Below are 21,459 nucleotides of genomic sequence, written 5' to 3'. Positions count from 1 at the left end.
TGACTACTGACCGAGACCTTTGGAAATGTGCTGTGCATGAGAAGACCCGGCAAGCCAAGTAAGATCGTTGCCAGTGCCCCTGGACTGGTTCTTGTGCGGGTGGCACATGAGATGCACCATTTTGAGCGTGGCCGTTGCCAGTACCGCCTGACTGGCTCCCGTAGGATTTTCGAGCGAGATCGTTGCCAGTGCCCCTGGACTGGCTTGTGCGGGTGGCACATAAAAGACACCATTTCGAGCGTGGCCGTTTTCGTGCGGGTGACACGTAAAAGCACCCACTACACTCTCTGAGTGGTTGGCGTTAGGAAGGGCATCCAGCTGTAGAAACTATGCCAAATTAGACTGGAGCCTGGTGTTGCCATCCGGTTTCACCAGTCCTCAGTCAAATCGTCCAACCCATGCTAGCATGGAAAGCGGACGTTAAACGATGATGATGATGTTGATGATATATATATATATGCATGTATTTATATAGTAATGATATTATATAAATATATATAAAAGTACACACACACACATATATAAATATGTATATATATGTATGTATAGGGTTTTTTGGAAGTATGTGAATGTGTGTGTGAGATTAATTGGTTATTTAAGAGGTGTGTGTACAGAGCAGGTGTCTTGGATGTGAGAGTAGGTGTGCATCTGTGTATATATATATATAACATATATAGAATATATACATAACACACATATATAAGTGCATACGTATGTGCGCACAGGCATAGGTATATAAATGTGTATGTTTCTATATGAATAGTGAATGTGTAGGAGGTGTGTATATATATATATATGTATAGGTCCAACCCATGCCAGCATGGAAAGCGGACGTTAAACGATGATGATGATGATGATGATATATATATACATGTGTAAACTGCTTGTCTATGTATGCGTAGTGTCTATATGGATATATGCGTGAGTGTTTAGGAGGTGTGTGTTTATGTGTGAGAGGTGCGTGTATGTGTGTTAGTATGACAGTAATTAAGCTATTTTAGTCAAGTGACAATAAAATATAATAAACATTTTGAGTGTATATCGAGGTGACATATGGTGTATACAAGTCATTTTATATACACAAGTACACTATAAAAATACAAGAGCTACTTTTATGCACACACACAGGTACCGTGCACTGGTGTGTATAACAAGTACGTTAAGATACTTCTAGAAAGTACCAGTCTGAGGGGTACTTTAATATGCACAAACACAGGGTGTCTCTGTGATATGATGTGACAGGGGTACAATATAACGCCCCTTGTCTGAGAACTGACCCAGAGAGAGAGAGAGAGAGAGAAAGAGGAGGGAGGGAGAGAGAGAGAGAAAGAGGAGGGAGGGGGAGAGAGAGAGAGAAAGAGGAGGGAGGGAGAGAGAGAGAGATGGTTTTTCTGGCAAAGGAGAATACCATTAGTTTTGTTGCTAAACAAAATTTTCTCTTATGTAAGACAACATCAATGAATGGTAATAACTTGTTATAATATGTATTCGTCCATCAGACTCAATTAACCATTAGTCATAGTGGGTCCCACTCTTACATAAACAGGAGCTGTGCAAACAAAGAGGGTACTCAGTTGCTAATGAAATCCCAATAAAGGATTGAAACTAATCTGGCTGAGACCTTCTTTGGCCAAGAAGACAAGGTTTAGTAATGGCTAAAACTCTGCAGTACATAATAGCATCCTATATCTTTTATCGTTTACTTGTTCCAGTCATTAGACTGTGGCCATGCTGGGGCACTACCTTGAAGAATTTTTTAGTTGAATGAATTGAGCCCAGGACTTATTTTTTTTTGTTTTTGTAAACCTGATACTTATTCTATCAGTCTCTGTTGCTGAACTGCTAAGCCATGGGATGTAAACACACCAACACTGGTTGTCAAGCAGCAGAGGGACACGCACAATGGGCTTTCCAGTTTCTGTCTATCAAATCCACTTAAAAGGATTTGGTCAGCCTGTGTCTATAATAAAAGACACTTGCCCAAAGTGCCATGCAGTGGGTCTGAACCTGGAACCATGTGATTCAAAAGTAAACTTCTTACCACACAGCCACACTTGCACTGCACGAACACACAAACATACATCCACACACACTGTATTTGAGTGAAATTGTTTTACCTCTGTAAGTGAGAAAATCCTGCAAGATGTCCAACATCCGTGTCATCTGCGAAAACATCAACACTTTATGTCCAGCGTTCTTCAGATGTTGCAATAACTGATCAATTAGTTCCAACTTGCCACTAGAATTAACCAGATGCTCTCCAATTTCAAATGGTTCCTCTTCAATACCTAGAGAATTTGTCAATTGAAAATAATTAATTGGATCATCTCTTTCAGAATTCCACAGAACTGATGATCCAATATCTTTAATCCAACAAGGTACAAAGCTATTTTGTAATTTCAATTCCTTTGTTATCACATTTCTGTTGAAGTAAATCAATTTTTTATTCATTTTGAAAAGAACAAAGAATTTAGTTAAATAAACTAGGGTTTGGAACGTAAAATTAAAATGAAATTTTGAAAGTTTTAGTTAAGATCATTTTAAAACATCAGGTTTGAATCATAGAACCAAGAATGGTTTAGGAAAGGTTAGTTTCAGAAGGATTAAATGAATTCATATAAAATGGTGTGTCTTGTCTAAGGTACACTTTAACAATCACGATATTGTTGACGTCAGATATTCTTTTCTACTCTAGGCACAAGGCCTGAAATTCTGGGGGAGGGGGCCAGTCGATTAGATTGACCTCAGTACGCAACTGGTACTTAATTTATCGACCCTGAAAGGATGAAAGGCAAAGTCCACCTCAGTGGAATTTGAACTGTGTTTCTTTCAATTACTTCAAATACAACAAAGAATCTAGTAAAATAACTAAGTTATCATTCAGCTAGTGTGATAACTAAATTGTGACTAAGGTTTGGTGGAAGATTTTAATTCAAAACTTTTGGAAACAAGACATTCGTATTACAGAGCCAGAAATGGTCTCAGCCAGGTTGGTATCAAAAGGGTTAAACACACAATCAAAGTGATCTGGAAGCTCCTTCTTCACAATCCAGATTATAGGCTCCGTACAGAAAGATGTTCTTGATAAATGCATTGAAGAAGGCTAGCCTTGTTGATTTTGAAATAATTGCCAGATGCTCTGAAATTTATTGCAAACACTCCAGCTCAATTATTGTGTGACAGGAAATCTTTCTCATTGTTAAAATGCAAAGGTACTTGACTGAGGTCACTGACTCGTTCGAGTTGAAGGCCACTGTAGGAACCAACTGGTTGGCAGCTTACATTCTCATCGACAGCCACTGCACAGCACTGAGAAAAAGACTGACTCTGGTGACAACATTCTGAAGTCTTGGCACATGGCACAATCGATAAGCTGTGAGGGTGAGATCATCGACATGGTCAGGGTCTGAGAGACACCAGTTCTCATAAGTTCTACTAAATGGTAAGGTCTTTGTGTTGCAGGGCCTAGATATTCTTTTAGGCTTTTACTTGGTTCAATCATTTGACTGCGGCCATGCTGGAGCACTGCCTCGAAGAATTTTAGTCAAATGAATTAACTCCGGCACTTAATTATTTCAAGCCTTGTATTTATTGGTCTCTTTTGCTGAACTGCTAAGTTACGAGAATGTAAACACTAACACCAACTGTCAAGTGGTGGTGGGAGACAAACACACATTATATACATGACAGGCTTCTTTCAGTTTCCCATCAACCAAATCCATTCACAAGGCTTTGCTTGGCTTGAGGCAACAGAAAATACTTGCTTGAGGTGCCACGCAGTGGGACTGAACCTAGAATCGTGATTAGGAAGCAAACCTCTTACAACAGAGCCCCGCCTGCAACTACGATATGTTGATGTATCTATATGTAGAGTGGTGTGTCTTGTCTAAGGTTTAACACTCTTGTTATCATAATACTGATGGCGTTAGGTAAGTTCGATATCTGTATAGAGTGGTGTATCTTGCCTAAGGGTTAACATTTTAGCAATTATAAAAGGTAACAATCCCAGTTTGTATTCTTAACAGCCAGGTGGACTGAGGTGAGATAGAATTAAATATGTTGACCAAACACCTTAGGATATGGTTCCTTTAGAATACCAGACCTGATCCCCATCCTGTCATGTTAGTTGGAAGTGATCAAGTTCAATCATGTGACTTCAGCAAACAGTGATGTACTGTGAGAAGGAAAGAATAGAAAGAGAGGAAGAAGAAAAAAGGGAGAGAGAGAGAGAGAGAGAGAGAGAGAGAGAGAGAGAGAGAGAGAAAGAGAGAGAGAGAGAGACTGGGGGAATGAAGAGGGGAGGGGGGAGAGAAAAGAAGAAATGTCAGAGTAACATTATATATACACTCACCATCAAACAAGTAAGGATGGTTAACACATTTGCGAAGCTGTATAAAAATATTCATCATGTTATGTTGGCTGCGATCACCAGGTGCACAGCTGCTACTGAGGAATGCCGCTGCAATTGGGAAATAAAACATGCAGGTTTTAGTGTTTTTGTGAAGGCGACGGGCAATACTTGTGCAGTCGTCTCTCTTGCACACCACATCTGATTCCTCTTGTGCCAACCTTTTCTCTCAAGATGCTTACACTCTGTCAAACATGCACAATGACATTGCACATCCAGCAACGCATACTGATTTCATGTCTTTCAAGCCTACGCATGTCCTCGGCTGTCACAGCCCATGCTTCACTGCCATGCAGCATAGCTGTTTGCACACAAGCATCAAAGGCGCATATATATATATATATATATATATATATATATATATATATATATATATATATATGTATATATATCAAGAACACAAATGGGGTTTCAAATTTACTTCTGTTTTGGAAGAATTTTATGTATTCATAGATCATATGGCAAAATTCTAGTCTTCAGGTAAAATTTTAAACAGGTAAAACAGGCAAGGTAAAAACCTTGATGATAACTTAACCAACAACCAACATAATGAATAAGTTGGATTTTATATCTATCTATCTATCTATCTATCTATATATATATATATATATCTATCTATATATATATATATATATATATATATATCAATCTAATTTGGCAGAGTTTCTACAGCTGGATGCCCTTCCTAACGCCAACCACTTGGAGCCTGGTGTAGCCATCCGGTTGCACCAGTCCTCAGTCAAATCGTCCAACCCATGCTAGCATGGAAAGCGGACGTTAAACGATGATGATGATGATGATATATATATATATACACACACACACACATGCATATATACCTGCAGTATACTACCAACACAAAACCTTGCAGTTGTTTCTACCTCACTATGAACTCAAAGTTATGGTACCTGGCCAATCCTGGAGTCCTATGTGTTGATGTGCATAGATTCTAACACAGACAGACAGGCATACCCTCAGTTAAACAAACAAATAGACTGGTAAGTAACCAGATAGACAAACAGCATCTCCAAACCTCAAATCAAGACAAAAAACAGCCCCTTACTGTGATCCTTGGTGAGAATGGCTTTGTAGAGTTTCTTCTGTAATGCCGAGAGTCCATGAAAGAGAACAACTTCAGATTTGTTGGGGAGGTCAAGGACGGATTCCTTCACCCGGCGCAGCAGGAATGGTTTCAATATCTGATGCAACTCAGACGTGGCTGAAAAATCAAACAAGGAATTTCATGAAGTGGTTTATTTCAGTTTATATTTTTATAGGGGTTGTTCCTGTTATTCTATGAGTCAAAAACATTCTAGCTATAACCATGCCATTGTTTGAGTACAACAATGAACCAGATATGTTGGTCGTTAGCTCGTTAGCCATTTCTTTTCTAAGGCTCAGTGTCCTGAGATTAGCCTTCAATATTTTGTCCCATGTCTTCCTGGTCTCCCTCTTCCACAAGTTCCATCCACTTCAAAGGATTGGCATTTCTGGATGCAACATATAATGTGTGTGTGTGTGTGTGTGTGTGCGCATGTGTGTGTGTGTATGTGTGTGTGCAGATGGATGGGTCAATATAGCTAGCAAGATAAACAGACAAATGGATATGGATAGATAAGTGTTCACCTTTTTTGTCGGTTTGCGTTTGATATTTCTCAACAAAATAATCCTTCAGTTTCATGGGAAAAATCAGTTCAGAGACAAAATTTAACAAGGAAAATAATTCTTGGAGATTATTCTGGACTGGTGTTCCAGTCAACAGGATTCTTTGATGGACATTCCACTGGAACAGATAACGGTAACCATTTTAAACACACATTTCATAACCATTTAATATTTCATGACCACACGAAATACATTTCAAATACATATTCAAAAGTCAACAAGAAACACACCTCACAACAGCCACGAGTATTTCACAATTACACACACATCACAACTACAAACATTTCTCCGACTCAAATGACCCTGACCACATTCTTTCAAACACTGACCACACACACAAGGACACTGATCTCTGTGTGTGTAAATAACCTTCCTGTGATCCCACTATATCTCTTGTGTCCATAGCTAGCACTGGGAATTTCTAATTCCATATTCAGTGCAAACTATGGACACACAAGAGATACAGTGGAAACACAGGAAGCTTAACAGAGAGAAACAGTCTTTGAATGTGGAAGATGCACAGGAGAAATACATGCTAAAGACATACAGAAAATGGATTTTTCTCAAATGTCCAGGAGGTTCCCTAAGAAACCTAATTAGCAGTGGAGGAGAATAGTTATTAGAATAAGAAGAGGATGGAGAAAGTTCAGAGATTGTTTGCCAACATAACGTGGCAGTCCTGGTTTAGGATGAATGTTGCTGTAATTTAGCCCCAGGAGACATTGTCTCCAGCTGGCTATATGACACGATCTGTGTCCTTAAAGGCCAAAATTATTTGAAGTTTTCTAAGAATTTCACCTCAAATAAATGTTTCTAAATCATCATTTAGACAATATAGTATATTTACTGAATGAATCTTTCATCAATCATAACTGTGGTAAATTCAGTGAAGTTTATGCTTAGCTGAGGAGGTCAACATAATAAAGAAACATGTTGAAACATGCCAATGTACTTGCTAGAAAATTAAGATATTACGAGTCATTCATCCTTTACTTCAAAGTTCGATTGCACAATAAATAGATAAGGATTAGCCGCAGGAAAGGTATCAAGCTGTAAAATGAGACCTCAATGATATTTAATACCTTTGTCTAACCCATGCTGAGAAACAACTGACTAAAGTAGTTTTATTTTTCTCCACATAATCATTTTTAATTAACTTTTTAACAGTAACTTACCTGTCGATCAATCAGACCACCAAATTATTTCAAGTTGGTTAACTTTTTACAACTCTCTGTATTAAATAAGTCAACACTAACTTATCTCTGTTCCATTTTACATTCAGAATATAGCACAAAACATTCAGCACCAGGTAAATAAAACATCCAAAGTTTCAGAGGAATCACACCAGGTGTTTGTTTAGAAAATATAAATGGATGTGCCGTTCACACACCCAAACACATTTAACACAACACAGACAAACACATACACAGAGATTTATTAAGACGAAGGAAGACATGTGCTGCAACTCACAAGAATACACGTGTTGAAGAACAATCTCTATGTTTGTGTGTGTGTGTGCGCACACACACACACACACACAGAGGAGGATTCAGAAATCCTTTTACTGCTTAAATGAGATACAGAAATATTCTATTACATTTTTGTTTTTATTTATATATTTTTTATGCTGTCTTTGCAATTTTATTTAATATATATATATGGGCACAGGAGTGGCTGTGTGGTAAGTAGCTTGCTTACCGACCACATGGTTCCGGGTTCATTCCCACTGCGTGGCACCTTGGGCAAGTGTCTTTACTTTAGCCTCGGGCCGACCAATGCCTTGTGAGTAGATTTGGTAAACAGAAACTGAAGGAAGTCTGTTGTATATATGTATCTGTATATATGTATGTGTGTGTATATGTTTGTGTGTCTGTGTTTGTCCCCCCCCCCCATCGCTTGACAACCGATGGTGGTGTGTTTACGTCCCTATAACTTAGTGGTTTGGCAAAAGAGACCGATAGAATAAGTACTAGGCACTGGTACCACATAAAAAGCATCCAGTATACTCTGTGGAATGGTTAGCATTAAGAAGGGCGTTCAGCTGTAGAAACAATGCCTCAACAGACAGCTGGAGCCTGGTGCAGTCCCTAGCCTTACCAGTTCCAGTCAAGCTCTCCAACCCATACCAGTATGGAAAATGGACATTAAATGATGATGTATACACACATACTAACATATATTCTCTATGTGTGTGTGTATTCTTAAACAAGTATGTTGTTGACAGTGACTTCCCAGTTTTGGTCAGCAAGCTATCGTTGAATAGTCCGACAATGGCTTAGCTAGCCAAAACTTCGAAGTCACTGACAATAATATGCTTGTTTAAGACGAAGAAATTTGTATTCTACAAAAGTATAGAGTAACCGATCAGATTTATGTAAAAGTGTTTCCATTGTAACTGAACATAAAAACAAAAATACATATACACAACACACATAGGTAACCTTCAAATACACAGAGAATGTATGAAGGAGTGTATAATATGAAGAGTGTATAATATGTGAAGAGTGTATAATATGAAGAGTAACTTACTGAAACTAGAGTGGACCTGAGCATAGAGTCTTGGCTCTTCAGTCGGTGACCTTCATCGACAACCATCAAATGCCAAGATATCCTTTTCAGAAGCTCGTCTCGAAGACAAATCTGAAAAGGAAAGAAAGAAATCATCAGCAACCTACCAGATCAGCTGACAGACCTAACCTATAATCAAAGGTAATCCAGCTTTGACCATCCCATCTGTAAGTTATTACATATCCTGGATGGGTATTTCTCCTTGGCATTCTAAGATGAAATTCCAGCATAAAATGTAGAAAAAAACTCATTAAACTCTAATTAGAAATAAATGATGTCCCTGGAGAAAAGTATTAAGGGACGTAATAGGGAGGTAATGGCAACCGTTAGGTTTGAACTCAAGACTTTTTTGTTTGTAGTTACGTAATCTTAATCTCACTGTGATTGTGCCTCATAAGTTTGCATTCGTCTTTGCATGGGTCTTCTCCAGAACAATATTTGTAACGGTCATTTGGTCATTCGCTTCAAGAAGGTCAGGTTCCTGAGATTAATCTTCATTTCCTCTCAGGTTTCCTTAGGTCTTCCTCTTCTACAGGTTCCTTCCACCTGGATTGGTCACCATCGTTATCATTATTGCTTTAACATCCACTTTGGACGAGACTTTGATCCACCAGTATTTCATGGACAGATTACCCTTCCTGTTATCAATCCTTATAAATAAAGTTAGAAGATTTAGCTTTTGTACTTCTAAGATCTGAACTCAAAATTCTGCTGAAGAAGCTTTACTTATTGGTGTTCTGAGCCCAAATAAGTACCAGTTATATACTGTGACTATTCAAATAAATTTTTTAAACTTTTACACAAGGGGAAAATCTGCTTCGACAAATTCTGTCTGACCCATACTAGCATGGAAAAGTGGATGTTCATGATGACGATGACTATTTTATAAATCTGAAAACTGAATGTGATCTGTGTTGCCATGGATACATTCAAGCTCCACCCACTCCAATTTGAACAGAACATCCCAACTTACCTCATATGTTGTTAACAGGACATCTAGGGAGGCATCTGCATCTGTTGCCGTGGAAACCATCTTCTCCAGAATCTCTTGCCGTGTATTCTTTTCTCCAATCAAACATTTCACTTTCAAATTGGGAGAAAACCTGGTTTGTTGAGGCAGTGATGATGATGATGATGATGATAAAGTGTTGAGTGGAGAAGACAAGAAGAGAGGATGGAGACAATGTCAGTCAAATGATAATTAATGACAAAATTCTAAGGCCTTAATTAACCCACAACATCTTGTATAACATGAATCAACCCAACAGTGCAATTATCCCTCAGTCTTAAAACCATCGAATCAAACCAGTCTCCTGTGAACTCTAATCTAAACGAAGAAACCATTCTTCTGTCCTTTATTTATATTATTTAATATTTGCTATTAAAATTAAGATGTGTGTTTGTTGTTGAATGGCCAGGATTTATTTTCAGAGATTTCTTACCTCTCAAATTCCAATTGCCAATTTTCCAGCACTGATCGTGGACAGATAACAATGTCAGGTTTTTGAATCTTCTCTGTTTTGCGTAGGAACAAAATACATGCAATCGTCTGTGGAAAAAAACAAACAAAAATATGAAATTAAATTGCAGAACTTGACAACCTCTCTAATGATGGTGCCACAATAAAACATGATCAGTACATGTTGTAAAGTGAATGGTAAATGAATGGAGAAGGTGTGAGGTTTATAAACTTCTCTAGCATTGGTGTCATGAAAATGTACCCAGTACATACTGTGAAGTGAATGGCAGATGGGTGAAGAAAGTAAGGGTTTGAGGTCCCATCAATCTTGTCTTGTGGAGGGATTATAATTCTTCTAGGGCTGGCACAACTCTGTAAAGTGACTGACAAGAGAAAGGGTGTCCAGCTATAGAAACGAACTTAAAAAGTGACAGATATGAACACCAGTCTATGAGAGCAGTGGCTCCCAATAAGAACTCAGATTGTAATGCTTCCTCTAACTCATGCCAGCATGGAAAGCAGACATACAAATGATGGTGATGATGATGATGAACTATCTTGTCTAAAAATCAAACATTCTCTATTGCTAACTATTAATCTAGAAATCCATTTCAAGCAGCTGGAACCAAGTTTTCAGCACAGCCAGGCTTAAGAGGAAGCCAGCAGCTGTGTCAGGCAATGCCTGATACACTTACAACTTCAGCACTTTAAAACGTTCAACATATTTAACAGATTAAAAAGATATCAAAACATTTTTGGTTTAATATTTTGTTTCTCTCTCTCTCTCTCTCTCTCTAAACCCAGAAGAAATTTACTGTTATAACTTCCAACCTGCTTTCTCGACTTATTTCCTGTTTCCTATTTAACAGTTTCTCATTTATTGAAATTCCTTAATCAGTTTTTCAATTGGTTAACTCTTTCCAGATAAACTATTCTGTAGTTTCTTCAATGAAGAAAAACACTGAACCAATTCTATGAGCAACTTGACACTGGCTTGTCTGGTGTCTCTGCAAACCAACACATTATCACCATCATCATCATCCTGTTCCTTATCACAGTCATCTTCAACATTGTTATCATGGCTTCACACACTCAGTTTTCTTCTAATTCAGAAGTGAAATGTTTGATTAGAGAGAATACATAGCAACAGATTCAGGATAAAATGGTTTCCCTGGCAACAGACACAGATATCACCTCCTTGACATCCTGATAACAAGATACCAGGCTGTTATTAAATTTTCTGCAAAAACAAAAGGTGAACATCTCTCTCTATATATTTAATTACACACACACACATACATACATATTGGGGGTGGCCCCGTGGGGGCTTGCTTACCACAGAGTTTCACGTTCTGTCCCACTGTGCAACACCTTGGGCAAGTATCTTCTGCAACAGCTGTCTACCAAATCCACTCACATGGCTGATCAAAGCCTTGTCAGAGGATTTCATATACAAAAACTGACAGGAGCCCACTGTATCATCATCATCATCGTTTAACGTCCGTCCTCCATGCTGGCATGGGTGAAACGGTTTGACAGTAGCCGGCCAGGCGGAAGCTTGCACCAGACTTCTGTGACTGTTTTGGCAGGGTTTTTACAGTTGGATGATGATCATCATCATCGTTTAACGTCCGCCTTCCATACTAGCATGGGTTGGACGATTTGACAGAGGACTGGTGAAACCAGATGGCTGCAACAGGCTCCAATCTGATCTGGCAGAGTTTCTACAGCTGGATGCTCTTCCTAACGCCAACCACTCAGAGAGTGTAGTGGGTGCTTTTACGTGCCACCGGCACGAGGGCCAGTCCGGTGGTACTGGCAACGTCCACGCTCAAATGGTGTTTTTTACATGCCACCTTCACAGGAGCCAGTCCAGTGGCACTGGCAACGACCTCGCTCGAATGTTTTTTCACATGCCAGTCAGGCGACACTGGTAACAATCACGCTCAAATGGTGCTTTTTACATGCCACATCTACACCACCACTGCTACCATGTGGTTGCTCAACCTGCTAAAAATAGCAGCCAACTGCCTTAACCCTTTCGTTATTGTATTTATTTTGCGATGCTCTTTGTTTCTTCAAATTAATTTTAAACATAACAAACAGTTTAGTAAAATAACTTAGTTATCATTTAGCTAGCGTTAAGAACATAAATTGTGACTAAGGTTTGGTGGAAGATTTTAATTCAAAACTTATGAAAACAAGACATTTGTACTCTGAGCCAGTTTCGGCTGGGTTGGTAACAAAAGGGTTAAACAAATCAGGTGACATATGACAATGTAGTACTTGATAGACCATGACTGCAAATAAAACTGGATGGTCATAGTCGGAACACCTTTGATTATGGGTCAATCAGGAAAGACATGGAACTAAACAACAACAGACTGTCAAGAAAGGTAATTAACAGATTGAAGTATTTAGATAATTAAATCTGACATCACAAAAGAAACAGGCTTGGAAGGACTGGAAGAACGGTGGTAGCAGGGAATTGTACCAATGTGCCAGAAGGGAGGCTAGGCGACAGGTTTATTTAGCCAGAGGGGAAGCAGATAAGGAAAGATTTGCCAATGTTCTGCGCCGTGAGGACCAAAGACTCGAGGTATTTCGTGTTGCAAGACAGTGTAGGAGAGAGAATAGTGATGTTGTAGGAGAGAAATGTGTTCGCATGGATGATGGTACGCTTGCATTAAATGAGGATGCAAAGAAAGAGGTCTGGAGATGCCACTACGATAGATTGCTTAATAAAGAGAATGAATGGGAGAAAGAGAGCCTGCCGTATGTCGACCCAATAGAGGGACCAGCTATCCGAGTTGATAGTACCAGGGTAGATAAAGCAATTAAGAGTATGAAGACCGGGAAAGCCCCCGGCCCATCAGGAATCACTGCAGAGATGCTCAAAATATCTGGCAGTGTTGGCTATAGCCTAGTCACCCGTATTACGAACCAGGTGATACACGAAGGAGTCATACCCAATGACTGGTGTAGCAGCATCATAGTCAACTGCTACAAAGGTAAAGGGGACGCTTTAGATACAAATAATTACAGAGGCATCAAGCTGTTAGATCAGGTTATGAAAGTTACAGAGAGGGTCATAGCCCAACTAATTAGGGAGCGAATCAATTTAGATGAGATGCAGTTTGGGTTCGTGCCAGGTAAAAGCACTACTGATGCCTTATTTCTAGTGAGACAGTTGCAGGAGAAATACCTAGCTAAGGATAAACCTCTGTACCTGGCTTTCGTTGACATGGAGAAAGCCTTTGACAGGGTCCCCCGATCCCTTATCTGGTGGTCAATGAGGAAACTTGGGATAGAAGAATGGTTAGTGAGAGCTGTGCGAGCCATGTACAGAGATGCTGCCAGTAAGGTGAGGGTTGGAAATGAGTACAGCAATGAATTCCGGGTAGAGGTAGGGGTCCACCAAGGTTCCGTCCTCAGCCCCCTCTTATTTACCATAGTCCTCCAGGCAATCACAGAGGAGTCCAAGACAGGTTGCCCCTGGGAGCTCCTCTATGCTGATGACCTTGCCCTAATTGCGGAGTCACTATCAGAACTAGAGGAGAAGTTTCAGGTGTGGAAGCAAGGTCTAGAATTGAAGGGCCTTAGAGTCAACCTAGCTAAAACCAAAATCCTAATAAGTAGGAAGGTAGATAAAACACAAACCCCTTCAGGTAGATGGCCCTGCTCATTATGTAGAAAAGGAGTAGGTAGGAACTCTATAAGATGTACCCGGTGCAAGCTATGGACACATAAGAGGTGCAGCAACATCAAAGGCAGGTTAACTAGCAAGTTAGTTTTTGTTTGTGGCAGATGTTCAGGTGCAATAAAGACTGCAAACAAACAGGAAACAACTTCTATCTCATTCCAGGGTGAAAACTAGAGGTAGTCGATAGCTTCCGCTATCTGGGCAACCAAGTTAGTAGTGGGGGTGGGTGCGCTGAAAGTTTAGCTGCTAGAATAAGAATAGCCTGGGCAAAGTTTAGAGAGCTCTTACCCCTGCTGGCGACAAAGGGACTCTCACTCAGAGTAAAAGGCAGACTGTATGACGCATGCGTACGAACAACCATGCTACATGGCAGTGAAACATGGGCTGTAACTGCTGAGGACATACGTAAGCTCGCAAGGAATGAAGCCAGTATGCTCCGTTGGATGTGTAATGTCAATGTGAATACCCGTCAGAGTGTAAGTATCTTGAGAGAAAAGCTGAACATTAGAAGCATCAGTTGTGGCGTGCAAGAGAGACGATTGCGCTGGTATGGACATGTGGTGAGAATGGAGGAGGATAGCTGCGTGAAAAAGTGCCACACCCTAACAGTTGAGGGAACCCGTGGAAGAGGTAGGCCCAGGAAGACCTGGGCTGAGGTGGTGAGGCAAGACTTTCGTACATTGGGCCTCACCGAGGCGATGACTACTGACCGAGACCTTTGGAAATGTGCTGTGCGTGAGAAGACCCGGCAAGCCAAGTAAGATCGTTGCCAGTGCCCCTGGACTGGTTCTTGTGCGGGTGGCACATGAGATGCACCATTTTGAGCGTGGCCGTTGCCAGTACCGCCTGACTGGCTCCCGTAGGATTTTCGAGCGAGATCGTTGCCAGTGCCCCTGGACTGGCTTGTTCGGGTGGCACATAAAAGACACCATTTCGAGCGTGGCCGTTTTCGTGCGGGTGACACGTAAAAGCACCCACTACACTCTCTGAGTGGTTGGCGTTAGGAAGGGCATCCAGCTGTAGAAACTCTGCCAAATCAGACTGGAGCCTGGTGTTGCCATCCGGTTTCACCAGTCCTCAGTCAAATCGTCCAACCCATGCTAGCATGGAAAGCGGACGTTAAACGATGATGATGATGATGATGATTAAGGTTCTACCTGAACTGACATGGAGAACAGAAGGAAGGAAATAAATAATAATAATAATAATAACAATCACCACCACTGCTGCCAACCATCACCATCATCATCATCATCACTTTCACTGCTTTCAGCACTGCCATTTCCCTCCACTTCCTCCTCATCTATCAACAACAACTTCCACATGAGTCTGACACAATGATAGACAGAGTGTTCCATTCCGTCACCAGTGTCCCAAGTTCTTCACAAGTTGTGGCATTACAGCCCTTCATTCAGATCTTAACCTTGGATGTATCTTCCCAAAGGTCAGTGGTCGGAAGAAGAAGACTCGGTTAGTGGAAAGGAACAAACAAACAAACAAATATGCAAGAAGAAGAAGAAGACATCAAGGTTACCTGGCAGGTTTTACCGAGACCCATTTCGTCTCCAAGGATACAGCCATGTTTGTTGTAGTATTGTGACAGCAACCAGTTCACCCCTGACAATTGGTATTCATGGAGTTTAAGGTCTGAATCAGAAGAAAAAAACAATTAAACAACAAAAACACGAATCTTTACATCCAACTTAATATGGATGTATTGTTAGAACACAAAATACTGCATTGTTAGCCTTGAGAGATCCTCTCATATGGGGGCTTAAAAGCATACACATAGAGTTCCAGTGCCCATGACCGGTGATTCTCATCTGCTACAATCTAGGAGTGTGCTTTTATACACCAAGCCGCTATAAAAGATCTCTCAAGGATTTTGTGTTCTAACAAGACACCCACATTAAGTTGGTTATAAAGATTATCCTTTGGTACTAATACTGCTTCTGTTACTAATTAATAAATAATAATAATAATCCTTTCTGTTATAAGTAGGTCTGATATTTTAGGAGTGGGTTTGTCAGTTACATTGATCCCAGTGCATAACTGGTACTTATTTTATTGACTCCAAAAATACGAAGATGTTAAGTTGACCTTGGCAGACTTTAAACTTAGAACATAGAGAAAGATGAAATCCTATTAAGCAGTTTTGTCTGGGATGCTAAGAATTCTGCCAGTTTGCCACCTTAATAATAACAATGGTTTCGAATTCTGGCACAGAGCCAAAGGAAAGAGGACAGTCAATTACATTGACCCCCCCAGTACTTGACCAGTACTTATTTGACCAACCCCAAAAGGATGAAAGGCAAAGTCAACCTCGGCAGAATTTGAACTCAGGATGTAAAGACGGACGAAATGCCACCAAGCACTCAACTATAAGTGCATTTCATCTTATAGCAGAAACAGCTGTAAGCCTATGAAGTTCATGGCAATTTCTTATTCACTTGTCACTTTAGTTTCTTATATATGTGTGTATGTATATATATACATATATAAATATATTAAAATATTAAATTTAACTTACAAAAAAATTAAGAAAAAAAAATGGAAGAGCCTACATATAGGTTTCTGTCAAACCAATAAGTTGATGGGAATCTCCAAAACGTGTTGTTTAATGTCAAGGAAATTGCTACATTCATACTATTTTATGGTTGGACTTCTTCGGGGTTCAAAAAGAGCTAATGCCACCTGGGTGATCATTATATCTTTCAATTTCTAATTTTTTATTTGTAATGTTTTTTTCTAAAAAAACATCTTTCTACAACATGCAAATAAATCAGTAATTTCTCCTTGTTTTTCTCTGTGTGTATGTGTGTGTGTGTGTGTATATATATATATATATATATATATATATATATATAATAGGCGCATAAGTGTTTGCTGGATGTGTTTTATTGTGGCACCAGCACCAGTGGGGTTGTCTTGTACCCCACATGATGAAAGAGTCTTCTCTACTTTATAGTGTCTCTGTTCATTCAAAACAGGATAACTGAGTGGGTGAATAGAGGAGAGGGAAATAACAGGAAGACTGGGATGAGTGGATAAAGAAAGAGAGAATATGGTGAGAGAAACAGTGATTGGAGTTAGCTGGTAGTAGAGGAAGGGTAATGTAAAAGAGACAGTAAGGGCAGGGAGTGATGGAAGATATGCAGTGATGGCAGCTACATGTTTAGTGGTGTGAGGGGGATTAAATGATGGGGCAGTATTAGTGGTTAATGAGGGTAAGAGAATGAGATGATTGTTAGTAATGAGTGGCTTGGGAGAGAGGAAGTGATGACCGACAGAACAGAAAGAGACAGCAGGTTTGCATGCTTTGTAAACGATATCATTGGTGTTAGATCATATCATTTACAATCAGACATGGCTGGCCATTAGAAAGACCAGAAGAAACAGTACTTTACTTGGAAACAAATGAAGGTTGATGACAGGAAGGACATCCAGCTGCAGAAAATCTTGCCTCAATAGGTCTTGTTGGATCCCTGCTACCACGAAATAGTGGATATTAAAAAGTTATAATGATGATATACAAACATCATTTGTAAAGTTTTACATCCATTTCTTTATGCTAGCATGAGTAGGAGGAATATATTATTGAGGTGTTGTTTTGCTGCCAGATGCTCTTCCTGTCACTAACCCTTACATGCTTTTCAAATAAGGGATCTCTTATTTCACAAGTCTTCATAGACACAAAACTAGCAGATGACTCACTGACAAAGTCATCTGCTGGTTTTTCCCCTTTGAAGATGTCACTGAATGACTTTCAGAGAAACACAAATATAAACAGATGACGATGGCATCAATAAATATATTCCCATGTATTTCTCTACACTGTAGCTTATATACACCAGCATGTTTGTTTGTATAACGGCATGGTTCTGAGTTCAGTCCCACTGTGTGGTACCTTGGGCAAGTGTCCTCTACTATAGACACAAGCCAACCAAAGGCTCGTGGATGGATTTGGTAGACAGAAACAGGAAGAAGCCCATTGTGTGTGTGTGTGTGTTTTTGCCCCTCACCACCACTTGGCAACTGGTGTTGATGTGTTAATGTCCCTCATAACTTAGTGGTTCAACAAAAGAGATCGATACAATAAGTACCAGGGTTGATTTATTCAACTAAAAATTCTTCATGGTGGTGCTCCAGTAAGGCCACAGTCTAATGGCTGACATAAAAGATGAGATACATATATAATGGCCAGCACATTTGAATAGATAGTAATTTAACTACTATTCCTACCATGACCTTCCCTACTTTAGTGTAGGACATTTTTTTTTAATGGCTTACTCAGAGAAAGAAAGACAACTCCTTGACTCTTTTTGGGGTCTCTGTGACCCTTGTAGATGTTATCCTCATACCAGAGATTTGGCCTTAATACTAGAGATGGTGAAATCTGCTGAAGGCAAACATAAGGCATGAGGTGATGGTGTTAAGGACAGGTTACCATCAAACACTGGAACAGATAGGCTTCCATACAGTTTCCATCAACCAAGTGTTACTCAAGACACTTTGGTCGATCTTAAGCTTGCCCAAGATGAGGTTTAGCACGATTGAACCTGAAACCACGTAGTTTCAAACCAAAGTTCTTTACCACATAACCATGCCAGTTGTTACATAGAATTATAACAATGAGGTCTCTCTTCCAGAGACAGTAGCGAGTTCACAAAAAAGGTACACAGGTGCGTGTTTGTCCCCCACCATCGCTTTGACAACCAGTATTGGTGTGTTTACATTCCCGGAACTTAGCGGCTCGGAGGATACGACAGAATAAGTACGAGGATTCGATTCATTCGACTAAAAACATATTCAAGATGGTGCACCAGCATGACCGCAGTCAAATAATTGAAACAAGTAAAAAATAAATGATAATAAACGTGGTTAGCTATATTGTGGTGAAATAATGCCCTCTCTAGGGAACGAACCAGAGAACAGCACAACTACTTTTCATTGGTTCTCGCCTCTTTATGTTGGACTTGTTCACTTGTTATTCAAGAACTTCAGTTTTTTGTATTTCTGAATAGAAAGTGGGTTTCATTTTGCAGCATATTGTTGTAAATGGAGGCACAGTTCACTAAGTTAGTTGGTCAGGATGTACACTTTGGTATGGTCGATAGAAATAGTTGTCAGTATCTAAGAAAGTTATTATTAATAATATATAAAAAGGAATGGAGGTTTACAGTCGGTAGTTTGTGGAATTTAGTTTTAGTCACGACTATCGAGAACTATGATACAAAATACTTTTTGTAAGTTGGTTGTATGTACAACTAAAAATTATATCGATAGCAGGAAATGCAAGGATAGCTAGATATGCAGGTAAGAAGATAAGGTGTTTTAAAATATAGAAGTTATTTAAATGAAGAAGAAAAATCAAACGAAACTAGAAATGGCTTGTATCGGCAAATAATTTTTTAAAAAAAGTTCAGAGTGAAATAATTTTAAGCTGTGAGGAACCCTCACAACTCAATATTTATTCTATGAATTGAAGTTTTTGTTATACATGTTAACACACGTATATGCGTGTGTGTATGAAAGAGAAAGAGAGAGAGAGAGAGAGACCCATTGAGTTTCTACGCAGTAGAAATTGAAAATACTGACAGAAAATTACATTGACTGTCAACATAAAAGAACTGAAACTAAACTCAGAAATACAAACAACCGTTAAAATAATGCTAACGGTTATTTATAAGTATATATAAGAGTATGCTTGTTGGTATCTATGTGTATGTATATGAACACACCGATTTCCCTGCCATAACAACGGTTTACCCGCGGTTTTTTTTGACCGGGTTGTCGATAAACAAAAAGAGAAAGTCTGTCTAAACTGTAAATTATCAAATTACCTGACCAACCAAACTGTTTAATATGGTTATGTGAACTGATGTAAGTCGAATGGGGAGTTAACAGTTGTAGCTGTTCTATCTTCGCTAGGATTTCCTTCATTATTCATCACAACACAGAACCACCCGTAAGTTAGAGCAGGACACGGTGTAACAGGAAGCTTTTATCCTCTCAAATAATCACCCCAGATAAAAACAGGTGCCTTAAATCTCGATCGGGTAGAAAAGCGGTCAAATCTTTCTCAAAGTTATTATCGATGTATATGGATTCATGCAATAACGTTTAGTACTACATATCTTTACAAAAAAGACAGGATAGTCACGACTGGAATGCCTTTGATTGTAGGTTTTGTTAATCAGTTTTGACCAGTAACCATAAATTCAATGAGGGCAGCTCTGACGTGCTCATTTGGTCTGCTAGAAATAGCTGTCAAATCTCCATCAAATTTCATCCTGCCGTCTGAAAAGTAGAAGGACACACTGGAAAATGTATTCTTATAAACCTTTAAAAAGACGAGATGATCGTGGATGGATTACCTTTGATGATGGTTGTGCTAAATAAGGATTCAACCGTGGTTTTAATTGCAACTTCTGTTTTCCCTATGTTGTTTCAAGTGCCACACGTTGAGGAAACGTATAGCTACGGGCTAACTGCGGCCCGGCTGACGACGAACCATATCTCATGCGGCCTGCTTCTCAAAACCAAATTACCCATGACTGGCAAGGTTGAGTGAATGTACACTATGGTTCATTTTTATTGACCCCCGAAACGAAATGGTCACAACAAATGATTTAGTAGAGACGAAATATTTCAAGTTGTTTCGTCCAACGAGCCAATGGTCATGCTGATCAGCTTAAGAATAACCATTGAAAACAAAACGAAATATAGCTTTACATATTCTTTTACACGTTTCGACCAAAAAGCTGTGGCCATACTGGAGCAAGTGTATTTTGTATTTCTAATATTATAGTTAGCAATATTAAGTAGGATAGCTACCCGTAGGGTAGGTACTACTGTTAATGAGGACAGATACCCTTACTAATTTGGACAGGTACCAATGAGAACAAGGGTACGTACCTTTAGTAAGTAGGATAAGTAACTCAAATTACTAGGAGCAGTACCGTTACTTTTAATAACTAGGGTAGGTACGTCAAATAACCCTGAGAGGTACCTCCACTAATTCTGGTATGTACCTTTAATAACTAGGATAAGTACTTCTATTTATTAGGATAGGTTCTTGCAATAACAAGGAGAACAAGAATAGGTACCTCAAGTATGTATGATAAGTAACTCAAATGACTAGGAGAGGTACCTCTACTTCTAATAAGTAGGGTAGGTACATCTAATAACAAGGATAGGTTTCAATGAGAACTAAGATTGGTACCTCTAAAAACTTGCAGAGGTGCTGCTGATATGTGAGGTAGGTATCTCTAATAAGTAGCGTTTGTCCTGAAAACAACTCTTATAGGCACTGGTGTCAGAGCAGGTACTGGTATCCTGGCTGTTATCACTTGATCTCCAACCACCTTCCTCTCACTTCACATTGTCTCAAAGAATTGGAAAGATAATCTAGAACAATAGACACATTATATCCACTGGCACAGGAAGGAAATTTGCTTAAGGGGTGAAAAATAAGGTCCAAAATTTTCGTACAAATAAAGGTCTTATTGTTATTTTATTTATTTTTGTTCTTTGAGAAGAAATCTAACTTGAAGCTACAAATCCCTTCTAATGCAATGTTTTCTAAACCTGAGAAAATTAAGTAGGGGGTGCAAATTTTAGGAGGTGTACTTGCACCCCATGTTACTGGGACCA

The 21,459-nt window shown here is 39.4% G+C and overlaps 1 protein-coding gene across 2 annotated transcripts in view; it reads right to left on the bottom strand.

The window, feature by feature from the left end:
- The window catches only part of LOC106874113 (ATP-dependent chromatin remodeler CHD1L), a 36,657-nt gene extending 16,295 nt beyond the window's left edge, over window positions 1–20,362 (bottom strand). Inside the window, exons 1-9 of one of the 2 annotated variants that reach the window (XM_089363570.1) lie at window positions 20,181–20,362; window positions 15,338–15,450; window positions 10,084–10,190; window positions 9,615–9,744; window positions 8,603–8,713; window positions 6,035–6,191; window positions 5,472–5,627; window positions 4,352–4,459; window positions 2,118–2,288 (exon numbers count right to left, since the gene is read on the bottom strand). In XM_089363570.1, coding sequence (XP_089219696.1) covers window positions 2,118–2,288; window positions 4,352–4,459; window positions 5,472–5,627; window positions 6,035–6,191; window positions 8,603–8,713; window positions 9,615–9,744; window positions 10,084–10,190; window positions 15,338–15,361 — 964 coding nt within the window. In that variant the 5' untranslated portion in view covers window positions 15,362–15,450; window positions 20,181–20,362. Of the gene's footprint in view, window positions 1–2,117; window positions 2,289–4,351; window positions 4,460–5,471; window positions 5,628–6,034; window positions 6,192–8,602; window positions 8,714–9,614; window positions 9,745–10,083; window positions 10,191–15,337; window positions 15,451–19,646; window positions 19,796–20,180 lie in introns of those variants that run through there. The other variant, XM_014921719.3, reaches the window with a different exon arrangement.
- Window positions 20,363–21,459: the final 1,097 nt, after the last annotated feature.

Source organism: Octopus bimaculoides, chromosome 15, assembly GCF_046866305.1.
Source record: "Octopus bimaculoides isolate indiv1 chromosome 15, ASM4686630v1, whole genome shotgun sequence".
Taxonomy (NCBI): Eukaryota; Metazoa; Mollusca; class Cephalopoda; order Octopoda; family Octopodidae; genus Octopus; species Octopus bimaculoides.
Note: the sequence above shows the minus strand (reverse complement) of the source record. Positions and strands in the feature narration are given on the sequence as shown.